Raw genomic sequence first — 13,731 nt, forward strand, 5'->3', positions numbered from 1 at the left:
ATAAAAAAAATTTAATTTATGCATAAGGAAGTCATATTAAATGTTATATTGTTAAACCAAACTAATTATTTAAATAAAAAAAATAGATTTATAACCTTCTCGAGATTTTTGTAAGGTCATAAAAGATTAAAAGTTGAATAATTTCAACTAAATTATACACAAAAAATAATGTTAATAATATTGTTGGATCGGAGATAAGAGCAACGATATAAACGAAGGGGACCCAACCCAAATGAGTCGAACAACATACATTCCAATTCCATAACGCATTTTACGGCAATCAGGCCATTCAACAGAACTAAAACTAAATTACAACAGAACCCAACACAATACAAATATACAATGCAAAAGGATTATTTTCTCTAATTATTTTCTTTCTATTTTCTAATTTTCCTTGTGCCAATTATTTACAAAAACTGCATCCCAAATTCTTCAAAGGGATCAGCAAAAATAGGGGCAAGTCAAACCCTTATGACCTTAAAATAACCACCTACTGCCTCTAACCACGTGCTAATTCGTTAAATATACACAACAAAATCAGACTAACACGTGTCTAACTGCCATGGATAACGAAGACTGATTTGTTTGGCATTTAGCTTGAGCCTTCTTCGTTATCACTTTTCCAGGATTCAACTCCAAATACTTCTTCAATCATGCTCCCAGTCGGCAAAAAATCAGCTTTATTCCTCGGGAATGAAAAATACCCCACATCCCATTCTCTCGAATCCGAAGGCTCCAACATGAAATCATGGTTAACTTCACTCACTTGCGATTCAGAAGATGTGCAGGAATTGTCTCCACTTTCATCAATTAAGGTTTGATTATAGCCATGGATGAACTCCGATTCCTCGTTATAGTAAAAAACTGGACTCTCGTTACTAACCTCATCTTCCTCTGATGACTCGCTGCTTCCCTGCCATTCATCGTCATCGCTATCGGCGTTCATTGGATCAAATCTGTTCTGTTCAGCTCTCCTTTGCAGCACAAACACGTTGAAATAATAGCTAACGATTTCCCCATTGGTGCGTGAAGGGAACGCATCCGCCAAATGATTCCAGAAGTTTTGCCCTAATGATACAGGATTCGAGTACACCACCTCGTGAAATAATTGTTCGTCTTCTTCGGTCCACTTGCATGCCACCATGTCCCCCATGTTACAGAATCCGAGCTCTGAGAATCGTTCATGCCCGATGTTCTCCCTCAGGTTCTCTCTCGCTTCTATTATGTGTAATCGGACACATATAACAGACCCCGGATCTTCACACCAACAATGGCTTTTTCCAACCCCATTGCAAATAGGTGGTGCTGAATCGGGCATTTGGATGACACATGAACCGATGAACTTGTTCTCATTTGATGTTTTGGAGGCGTTGTTTGGATCAAATCCATGCCATTCTGGAATATCGGCTTGATATTGTGGTCCAACAGGGACTTGTTTCAGTGGAGGAAAGTGTAAAAGATGAGAATACGTATCCACAGGCTGAATTGGTGCTTCTGACTTCACAACATCATTCTCATTATGAGAATTTTGTTCATCAGCTATGACTATTAGAATGAGTCAACAAAAAGTAAGTACACCAGAAACTACAACTATCAAACTTTAATATCCTGTTGAAGGGATAAAAAGAAATGTGAATCATGGCAAATGTGTCAAGAAAGCTTAAAAGGGTGTTTGGAAATATCAAATATGCCTTTTTAAAGTTATAATCGCGACTTTTCAAGAATCGATTTTTTTATAATAAAAAAACACCCGTTGCTAAAAACTAAAGATAGATAAATATCTACGTTTAGTTTTCTCACCCACCTGAATTGCAAGGTTTTAGAGGCACATCTTTTGAAGGAAATTCCAAAGATGAAACTAACTGGAAACTATTTTCCAATTTCAAGTGTTTTGGTGAAACATCATACTCCTCTTCAACCAATTGACGTTTCTGTACCATGTTTAACTGCAAAATGCATTTTCATATTAGAATTTGAATGAATTCAAGGAAACCCTATTTGGTACAATGAAATATGATAAAAGATATGATCCCTTTCAAGACAATTAGATTGTTACAATACACAATATAAAGAACACCACAACGACCAAATTTTGATAATAAATTTAAAAACTTTTGCATCAAATACAAAAGTGGATGAACTTTCTCCATCAATATTCACTCATGGGAACAAACAAGACAAATGTTGACGTGGCAAGAGATAAGAATCTTTAAATCCCAAGAAGCTACTCGATGAAAAACAAGATTCCTTTGGGTAAATTTAGAAAAGTACAAGAATCGTATAAAGGCATTAAGCTTGTATGGACATTAATGGGGTGCATCAAATGTGAGAATAAGCATGTGACTTGTGAGTAATAATAATGGGCACTCAATTCTTTAAGGGGTAAGGTATAATTAGTGTCATTCTGACAAATAAGAAAGAATTTTAATCGGCACATGCCAAGACAATACACAATAAAGCCCAAAATAGTTGACAAATAATCAAGGGAAAAAATGTTTTGTAATTAAAGAATCGTGAAACTGAAAAGGGATTATTATTATTATTGAAATAAAGCTAAAATAATTGTTGACCGTTGACAAAGCCCCAAATTGTACAACGAATCCCTAACCCTAGATCCCCAAAATTGAAATTTCAATAATTCGCACAAATTCTAAATCAAGATCTGCTAAGATTAAATTCAATTTAAGATATAATCGACCGATAAGAACGTATCCAAAAACGAAAACCCTAGATCGGAACAAAGAAATAATATTATCAAATAGATCGAGATCTGCAAAATCACGACCAAAAGAAATACACAAATCAGAGGAAATCGACCGATTAACCTAAACAGATGATAGATCTGATATATAACCAACAGAAAATTGGAACCCTAACCTAAAATACGATTTCCGTATCGGCTGGCGTTGAAAAAGAGGTCAATCGGTAGGCAACAACGGCAATCGAAAGAATCTGAGAGTCCTGGAACGATCCGAGCAATCGAGATCGAGTTTAGCGATTAGGGTTAACGAAGAGAGAAATCGATGAAAAGACGGACACGAAATTCTCAAGAAAAGGCGGTCAGCCCTTTTTCGTAGCACATGCTAAAAATAAATATTTAAGAAATTGATATTCTCTTTTTTCGAATTAAAAAATATTTACTCTTTGTTTTATTAATTGAATTCTTTTATTTTTTTAAATCATGTCATTATTGTTGTCTATATCTAATAAATAAATTCTCAAAAATGAATTCTTTGTTTTAAAGAAACTAGATTATAATCCGCGTTAAACGCGGGGAACGCATAAAAAAACATAAAAATGTCCACACATATTGCATAATAATTATTAAAAAAATTATGATTATTGGTATTATTGAGATTTGTAGAGGATACATTGAAATCGATAAATATCTATAATCGTTGAAGGACCTGTTTGCACACAACATATTTTATTTTATTAGTTGAACGACATTCATCGTCACATATGAGTACCTTCAAAATCATAGATAATTACATTAGTATAATTTGACGAAAGATTGATGGATAAATAACTCTGAATGCAATGGTTTATGAAGAGGAATCTAGTACAGAACATTATATATATATATATATATATATATATATATATATATATATATATATATATATATATATATAAACCAAAATTGAAATGTAATTGGTGGAAATTTTTATAAAGTAAGTTGCTACTTCCGGCATAAAAAGTAAGCAAATAAAAAAATGGGTCAAATTCACAAAACTAATGACATTTTGAACTGTTGACGCTTGAAAAAAAAATGTCCCAAGTTTAAATAAAGCTATGCAACATGTTGTAAACATATTAATATAACATTTTAAAAGTTTTAATTCAGTTTTTTTAAATGGTAAACATTAAGGGCGTGTTAGGCAAAATTAGCTGGTAACGGGTAGCTTGTGGCTTGTAGCGTTTTGTTAAACGCTACATGAAGTAGCATTTGGATTTGGAGCGTTTTGTTTAAACTAAACGCTAGAAGCTTGTAGTGTCGAACGAGACTTTCTGTTTAAAATGGAGCGTTTTGTCAAACGCTAAAAGCTAGAAGCTCTCTAATGCTCCGTGCCGAACACGCCCTAAACATGTTTAGTTCAAAAGAATATACCATTAGAAATCAATTTTGGTAATACTTGAACACATAATTCTTTCTAAGGGAGGAGGGAGTCATTCCCTCCCAACCCACTGAACCCACTGCCACATCACTTTTTCTCTTTTATTTTTCTTCATCTTTCCCAACCCACAACACACGAAAACCCTGTCTTTTTGAACCCACTCAACCCATTCAATTAAAAAAAATACAAAACAATCAAGGTAAAATCTTAATTAGCAATAGAGTTATCGTCGGTACCACTCCCGCTTCAGCGGGTTATTTAATTATTTTCATTAACCCACTTCATCATCTCTCTCTCTCTCATTTTCTCTTGTATCATGTGTTTTAAAACTTCTATCTTAGTTGTTTTGTATTTTTTTTTAATTTAGTGGGTTGAGAAAGATAGGATTTCCATGTTTTGTGGGTTGGGAAAGATGAAGAAAAAGAAGAGACAAAAATTGATGTGACAGTGGGTTCAGTGGGTTGGGTGGGAATGACTCTCCTAATACTTCCAATGACTAACAAGACAAAGATATTGATTTAGTATGTTTCTGTTCCTTTAAATTTAGGTTCACAAAACGAAAATCATGTTATTTCAGGGACTATTTTTAAGATTTATTATGGAATGAGGAATACTTTCTTGAAAAAACAGAGTAATGTAGATTTATCTGTATTTTCTTCTTAACCTTAGGAAGTTGGGTCTCATTGGCTGGCTTGAATTTGTTCCCATATCTGATGTTTGAGTTGGCCTAAAGGGGATAAGAGGTTTCTTTATCAACATGCTTGCATCAATGGGGGAACTACTTGAGGTGATGATTGATGAAGCAACTTTAGCTTTTAGTTTTCTTGGTATTTCTAGTCTTTCTAGTATCCTTGAAGTTTTTCATCAATTGGCTTATTACTCTCAATTGGTGTAGAAGCACAAGTGGAAGAATAGATATTAGGAATTTCAATGATAATTAATTGTTCCCACTCTTATGTTATACGTGTTGTGATTTTATCTCGTCCTGATTTCAAGTCCATATGTGGGATTTCCATTTCTGTTTTCTCTTCAAAGACTAATATATCCTTTGTTTGCTTTGAAGGTCCAGGCTCAGATAAAGATTCTCCTTGAGTTGATTTAAGTTTATGAGGCAATTTTTCTGATTTGTTAGGCAATGACCTGGATATATAAGACTTGATGAAATCCGAGCAAAACTTAATGCTAAAAGGAGAAGATATCTACCCAAAATGCAAACTTTCTTTCATAAAGCACATTTAGTTTTTAGTGAAATCCCCTTTCGTGTAGGATGGGATTGTAGTCACATACTTCAATCTGAGCAAAATAATAGAATATAAAAGTGCTAAAGGAATAAAAAAAATCCAACTAATTTTCAGATAGATAGATGAAATATTAGACAAACAAAGGAAAGTGCATTACTATTTCTTGCATTTAGCATAATCAGGGGCTAAATATAAGAGATAACAATAAACTTCCATTTGTTTGTCTAATATAGCATCATGCTTTCATTTCTAATTCTTAAGTTCTTAAACTTTTATTTTAATGTTTTTTTTCATATTAAACCATTGTATTTTCAAACATAAATAAGAAAAAAAGTTTGGAATTAAAATGAAAGTTAGATAATATAATTAAACAAACCAATAAAAGTACAATGCTATTTCTTGCATTGCGCCTAATCAAGGGCTAAATGCAATATATAACGATGTGATTCCATTTGTTTGTCCAATATATCATTATACTTTCATTTATAATTCTTATTTTTTTTAATTTATGTTTTTCTTAATAAACCATTGTACTTTCAAAGTACAATGATTAAATAATAAAATATTTTTTTTAAAGTTAAGAATTAGACATGAAAGTTGGATGCTCTAATTAGACAAACAATAGGAAGTACATTGCTATTTTTACAAACATTATTATATATTATACTATTTTTTGTCATCTATATTATAACAATATAACTTTAGTTTAATACCTAATAGGGTGACGATCTATATGAGGTTATCGCAATTACAATCGTGTCGGTACTGATTATAGCTTTTATTTAAGCATATGCTTGGATAAGGTTAACGTCAATCATATGAGCATACCTAAGAATGGACTAAAACATCAGTAGAATTGAAAAATTATATCCTTCAAAGAGAAAACATGTTGGAAAATGATTTCGGAGACCATATAAAACATCTTCCAAAGAAGACGTTGAACTTCTGCTTTTTCTCACTCATCTTGGCAACCAGGAGGCAAATTTCCACTCAAGACAAGCTCTATCTACAAATACAATGAATCATAAATGATTAAGAAAAAAGTTACAATAGCTCATCTAAATATTTAAATTTGGAAAACAATACCCAAGGGATGAAATTTTAACAGGGAATGGGTCGAATTTGCAATACAGTTTCCAAGGAACACATAGCAGTTTAACAACTATAATTTTATAATACTAAATTAATGAATAAACTGACCCCATCACTTTTCAGATTTTAAACATTGGAGAACTGGTCTTTCATTTTAAGTATAAAAGTGTATTACAATAAATTACTAAAAAAAGAATTAGGGTGTAACGCCCCGATTCTCAGGTATCATTTAAATATGAGTTATTGGATGAAGCTCTACTCGACGAGTCGGTTGACCTACTCGTCGAGTAGCAGCGGGGTGGAATCGCATGTTAAGTGACCTACTCGACGAGTCCATGTTGGAACTCGGCGAGTCGGAGCTGGCAGAAGAAACCCTAAATCCAGGAGTTTGCACCCTATTTAAAGGAGCCTCAGCCTCCTTTGGTCTCTTTGCAGTCCTTGTGAAATCCTTAAAAACCCTAATTCGTGTAGTATTCCATTTTGGTGTGTCCTAAGCTTGGAGAGAAGGTTGGCTAGAAAAGAAAAGCTAGAAGTGCAAAGGGATTGGAGCAAGGAAGGTGTGGTAAGCAGAAATTACCTCAGCTAGCATCCTTTGGAGGTATCAAGTTGCCATCCTTACTTCCCTTTTTCCTTTTGTTGAGTTTTGGGGGTTTTTCATGGATTTTGAGGTTGATAAGGTGGGATATGAGCTAGATCTGAAGTTGTAACTTCAGATCTGGACCCTCCTTAAGTTTCAGAATCATAAAGTTGTTGTATTGGTCATGATTGAGGTCCCTCTTGACCATGAAGTTCCATTAAGAGCTTAGAAATGGCATTTAGAACCTTTGTAGCTATGCATGCACGTAAAGTTTGCAACTTTACGTGAAAAGCATGCCCTACAAGCTTGGATCTGTGATTTGGAGCCGCTGCATGGCTCAAAGCAAGTCTGTATGGAAAAAGGACTGAATGGACTCGGCGAGTCGCAAGGTTGACTCGGCGAGTCACATGAAGATGGCCGTGAACTCGACGAGTTGGATGAACAACTCGGCGAGTCCGATGAAGATCACCATAAGACTCGACGAGTTGAAGAACAACTCGGCGAGTCGGATGAGTTTTCCCTTGGATATGTATGCGTGTGTATCCGTCGAGTTACAAGGAGGAAACTCGACAGATGGCCTGAAAGTTTGAACAAAAACCGATGGAACTCGACGAGTCACCCCGATAACTCGGCGAGTGGGATGTGCTTCAAGGCACTCGGCGAGTAGCCGAGGGTACTCGGCGAGTTGGGGTCAACATGGACTGTTGACCTTGACTGAGGACTTTGACTTTGACCAGGGGTTGACTGGTGGGTTATGGAGTACCTTATAAGGTTAAGGACTTATGAGTATATTGTATTATGGTCATAGGTGGTGGAGCCTGTGTCAAGTGATCCGAGAGTTGGAGTTTACCTTCCGAGTCGACATCTGCGAGGTGAGTTATCCTCACTATATCGATAGGGTCTACGGCACCAAGGCCGACCCTTTATGGTTTACATCCTAGTTTAGGATGGTTGCTATGTTATCGCTATGCTAGATTACATCCTGGTTTAGGATGGTTGCTATGTCATTGCTATGCTAGATTTCATCCTGGGTTAGGATGGTTGCTATGTTAGATTTCATCCTGGTTTAGGATGGTTGCTATGCTAGAGATCGGTTAGATCGGTTGTTATGGTATGCTACATATGGATTTGATTTGTTAGATCGGAATCAGGATAGATAGTATGTTATGCTTTTATGATCCGTAAGGATTGGTATGTTAGTGACCTGCTAGGTCGGTACTCTAGTTACGAGAGGATTCTATAGTTGATGATCAGTGTGACAGATATGTTTGATGTTTGTATATGCCAGTATATGATAGTTATGCGAACATGGTTATTTGCTTGTTGGTTGGGTTGAGGCGGTCCTGCTTTGTGCTGTAGGCCAACATACCCTATGAGCGGTCCGGGGAGACTGCAGGCCCACGAGGCGGACCAGTCATGCCGAAGGCTCGGGGTAGATTCAGATAGACTGTAGGCCCGGTAGGGCGGTCCAGTCAGGCCGATGGCCCAGTATGCATGATTGTTTGATTGATTGTTACTGATATGATATTGTCAGTGTGGTATTGGTATTTTGGGGGTAGCTCACTAAGCCCTTGGGCTTACAGTTTTCAGTTATTGTTTCAGGTACTTCAGGAGATCGTGGCAAGGCAAAGGCGTGACCGTACCGCTCCTCATCCTTATGTTATGATTTTGGGACACTCTGATGGATATTGATTTGAAAACATTTTGTAAACAATACTATTTGACTTTTATTTATGATTTAAAAAGTTTGAATTTGGCGTGAAATTTATGGATGTTACATAGGGATATACCTCTCCTCTTGAAGTACGTTGACCGATACATAAATTTGCATCCACATACCATTTCTAAAGCCTGAAACAACAAAAAGGAATTAACTTTATCATTGTATACATAACTAATCATGCTTTTGTACAACAATAAAGCACTCATCAATAGCAAAAAGATTTACAAATCCATGGAGAGAAATATATTTGAATCATAAGATCCTACTTGTTGCCATACTAACTCAAGCATATTAACTTTCACCACCTAAGCTCCCAAAACAGATAAAGTTACATTGAAATAAAACCAAATTAGTTTAAGTAACATAATATCCCAATTTCGTTGACTTCATACTTAAATAAACATGTTTTATGATATAGGATCTAATTCTAGAACATAAATAGGGAGGGGGAACAGAACCGGAACCAAAAAGTAATATATAGTTACTTTCCAGCAGACCCATAAACATTCAAAATTCTTAATAATTTCCTACAAATCCATAAACACAAATCCATTTAACACCAAATAAGAATTATTTTACATAAAAGTTAAGATAAATTCTTAGGGTCTAGGAGTGGTATTTTAGTCATTTATGAAAATGAGGTAGGATTGGGATTGAATTCCATGGTTATATGAAAGGAAAGTTAATGTATTGAAATTGAAGATTGTAGAAAGGCGAGAACTTACTAAAAGGTTACTGCAAGGTTTAATTCTTGGACCGAGACTCTAAAATTGATTGTTTTTCTTCTATGATCATTGGGGACATCTGTATCGGTGCTAACTCCCACTCTACATAGTTGATTGGTTATGAATAAAGCTTATATTCATTCTTTACCAACTAAAACTGCATTTTCTTTTATCTTTTGTGTAGCAATGTTCCCGACTACAATGACGAAATAACATTCCAGTCTAAGTATCAAATACATGTGATGTATTTTAAAAATAAGTTATCGAGTAACTAAAGTGAACAATTTGTCTACATATAGGGTTCTGACTTTCGATTCTAGAATTGGTGGAGTGATCAGTTTAATGTACAAATTTAGCTATTAGTTTTAGGGTTATCTTCCAAATTCATTTCCCCTAAAACCCAGATGAAATCTTATAGATTCTGTACAGAGTAGATGTTAGTCAAGGAAATATAATGTGAAACAACAATATAGAGTTATTCATCCTCCTTCATTATTTTACAAGTTTTATTTATTAAGTTGCAATAAATACTTTCACCAACAAAAGTAAATACAAATGAAAAAAACGAATAAAACCAATATGTTAAAATTCACTTGTAAAGAGTTCTTGACATAACTACTTTGTAATTGTTTGCTTTGGCTTCCATCTTCAAATTTTCTTTGTTTCTGAAGGGCCTACATCATTATAATCGCAGGTGATGAATTTAATGTTGGTTATTTTAATACCCAAAAACATAAACGCGGAAGCATAAACTTTGGATCCTTAATCTCGAATCTGATTAAAAGAAAACTTAGACATAAAAAACGATTACATACCTGATTTCATTATGATCTTCGGATCTGAAGAACTAGGGTTTGTTTTCCAGTTGATCTCAAGAGCTCTCTCTAAAATCCCTTAGCAAACCCTAAACGAATTTACATGTGTATTTTGTGTGTCTTGATCTGCTCCTCATCACATGTATTTATAGATGGAGATAAACCCTAATGTGAGAGATGGAAGGGATCTTGAGGATCTTGAGTCAAACCGAGAACTCAACCCACAAGGTAAGTATATATTCTATAAATCGGTCCATCAACAATTTATACTCTTACCATAATAACTGGATTTAATGATATATCGTACATATTTATGAAGTGGTCCCAAATTATCCAACAATCTCCCACTGGACCATGAATATATAAATGTACGTATAACTATATAAGCGCTTTAAAGAATGTTATTATAACATTGGTACCCTTAAAAAATCTCGTCCACTAATCATAATAGTATAGGATCAAAGCGGCCTTCGTTACAATTTACGTAACTAAACCTATCAATGGTCACATATACATATATAACTAACGACATAGATTAAACATGATGTGTGGTTTTAAAATCTAAATAGATTTCCGACGAGTTCCTCTTTAGATTGAAGTGAGATCAAACTTCAAATAAGTGCAACTAATAATGGAGTTAACCGAATTCTTAATTCTGTACAGAAAAACATAATTGTTCTTAAACAAAACATATGACACCATAAAACTCCCACTAAAACCAAATATCACACCAACGTGTGTAGTATGCTCATGAAAGACCTAGGGAGGTAATCCCTTTATGAGCGGATCCGCTTTCATGGAGTTTGTTCATATGTGCTATATATATTTCCATTTTGCACTATTGTGTTAACAGAAGGAAACTTGATGTCAATATGCTTTGACTTAATAGAACTTCTGTTGTTGGAATATAATATTACTGACTTATTATCACAACTTTAGTGGTCTTTCAATACCAATAATGTGTAGCCTCGTGACAAATTTATGCAGCCATATTCCATGCTACAAATTATGATGCCATTATGGAAGAAGCTACCGAAGTCTATTCCATGAAATGACTCATCATACAAAAATGTAAAAGTATCCCGATATGGATCGGTAACCATTTTGGCATCTAATAAAATCATATTCTTAATAAAAATGATCTCCAAAACATCTGATTTCCTATAGTTGAGCATATATCATTTCGTTATATACAGATATCTCAAAATCCATGTGGCTACTTTCTTATGATCCAAACTTGGGTTGTGTAGATATCTGCCTAAAACCAGAAAGATAAATTTACTCCCACATAATCTGTGATACACAAAATCATCTACTGTATTTACCTCAAAACCAAAAGAGATAATAAATTAATTAAAAATATGGTACTACACATAGGATATCCAAAGTTGAGGTTGTTGAGTTTGTGTATTCAGAATAGGAGATTGAATAACATTGTCGATCACTAATTCATAATCTGCATACTATCGAAAGAAATAATAGGAATCAAGATTGATTCCTCCTTAAGGACAATGTTTTAACCTTGTTTCTCCCCCAAACTCAACATCCTCAAAGAATGTTGCTCTATCCAAAATGCAAGGTCAATATGTAGGGAAAAAATTTGGGTTTGTGGTGGAGATCTGGATACCGACTTGGATCGTGATATCACTTTCCGAACTGATATTTCTACCCTATGCCTGGGTTACAAGAAATTCAGCCTAGGATAATCCAAGTGGACACTTACAATTCTAGGCACAGAAATCGTAAGCCAAAATGCTAGAGGATTCTGTGAAAGTGTGATGAAAAACGAAAACTTAAGATCGTAACCCTCTTCTGAAAAGAAGAGCCGTTTATATAATAAACGATATTAGGGTTTCATTAGGTTGGGCCGTCATTAGTTGCTTTGGAAGCAAGTAATATTAATCCGGATTTAATGAGGATTTAGGGTTACCAAAACTAACGAGTTTCGTTAGTTTTACCATAAACACCCTCAAGAAATTGAATTTTCCACTATGGTCCCCGCTAGGGGCGCTGCCCCTAGACCCCGCCAAAGGGGCGCTGCCCCTTTGGAAACCCCGGACCCAGGGGCGCTGCCCCCGGACCCCCGACTAGTCGTCGAACCGGCTTCTAATTCGATCTTATACATGTGTGTACTCCGCACAACCCCGTATATATAATAGAGTACAATTTATGAAGCTCCTTATCTCACATGTTAGTTCCAGTTACTTAAAATGACATGGTGACACTAAAATCACCAACACAATATCCACGCGATTGAGAACTAACATAATGCCCTCATTTCATTCCTTAAAGTTACTCTCATTGATTACATGAATCATAAATGTATTCAATGTTAGCAGATATAATACCATTATTCAAACATGAGCAAATCTATTTTTATGCTCATTAATCCATAAACTGTAATCAATAAATTCAATTTATGACATCTTTACAAGTTATCAACACAACATTAATATCATGTCTTCGGACAGTAATACTAACTTGCAAGAGATATCCTTGTTTTAGAGATACACATTGACAATAAATCATGTCAATTAACAAGCCCTCTTTGGATTGACTTATTAATCACATGGACCCAAAAAATCGCCACATGTTTATCACCACATATATGTTTATTCGGCCAAATATCAGTCTACCTTTGGGTCGGCTAATAACCGCATTAATAAACACATAAACTATAAATTTTTATAATAAGAATTGACAATATATCATGTCAATTAATAAACCCTTCTTTGGATTGACTTATTAATGACATGTAACCTAAAAATTGTCGCATATTTATCATCAAATATGTGTTTATCCGGCCAAATATTAATTTACCTTTGGGTCGATTAATATCCGCATTAATAAACACAAACCATAAAATTTAAGTTCTTTGTAAATTAATTTTCACAAAAGAGATCACTTTGGCGATATATTGTGTCAATTAATTTACTCTGAAAATAAATAAACATGTCATAATTTTAGTTTATTGATAACCTGAAATATTTGTCAAACTGTGACATTGTGTATAAGGTATACCTTTACGTGGAACACAATTCACATAAGCAAATATCAAATAACCAAATTTATTAAAATAATAGAGATTACTTGGGTAACAATATTATATCGATCACAGACCAAAAAAATGATATTTATAAACCAAAGATTCTTTATTGGATTATATATATATATATATATATATATATATATATATATATATATATATATATATATATATATATATATATATATATATATTGTCTTGGGTAACAATATTATATCGATCACAACCGATAACTAAATGATTGAAAAAAAACAACTACAACATTAAATTTATTTAACAAATATATGGGCATAACTTATAAAATCCAAAAATAAAAACACTATAAAGTGTTTGAAGTTATCTTTTAACACCATCCCTCCTAAGAATATAGAGGTGCATAAAAGATCAATAAATT

At 34.2% G+C, this 13,731-nt stretch overlaps 1 protein-coding gene across 1 annotated transcript; it reads right to left on the reverse strand.

The window, feature by feature from the left end:
• Positions 1 to 233: 233 nt before the first annotated feature.
• LOC145115150 (uncharacterized) lies at positions 234 to 3,088 on the reverse strand. Its single transcript, XM_079051358.1, has 3 exons — positions 2,878 to 3,088; positions 1,805 to 1,946; positions 234 to 1,545 (listed from the first exon to the last, which is right to left on the reverse strand). The coding sequence occupies exons 2-3, from the start codon at positions 1,938 to 1,940 to the stop codon at positions 593 to 595; spliced, it is 1,089 nt and encodes a 362-aa protein (XP_078907484.1). The 5' UTR covers positions 1,941 to 1,946; positions 2,878 to 3,088; the 3' UTR covers positions 234 to 592.
• Positions 3,089 to 13,731: the final 10,643 nt, after the last annotated feature.

This window comes from Lactuca virosa, chromosome 5, assembly GCF_052849685.1.
Source record: "Lactuca virosa cultivar CGN04683 chromosome 5, Lactuca_virosa_CGN04683_v6, whole genome shotgun sequence".
Taxonomy (NCBI): domain Eukaryota; kingdom Viridiplantae; phylum Streptophyta; class Magnoliopsida; order Asterales; family Asteraceae; genus Lactuca; species Lactuca virosa.

Bases quoted from the DNA above. Each gene is read 5' to 3' on its own strand.
- LOC145115150 (XM_079051358.1), bottom strand. From the start codon at position 1,940: ATGGTACAGAAACGTCAATTGGTTGAAGAGGAGTATGATGTTTCACCA. The intron at 1,546-1,804 runs GTGGGTGAGAAA...TCATTCTAATAG, and splicing joins TCTAAAACCTTGCAATTCAG to TCATAGCTGATGAACAAAAT.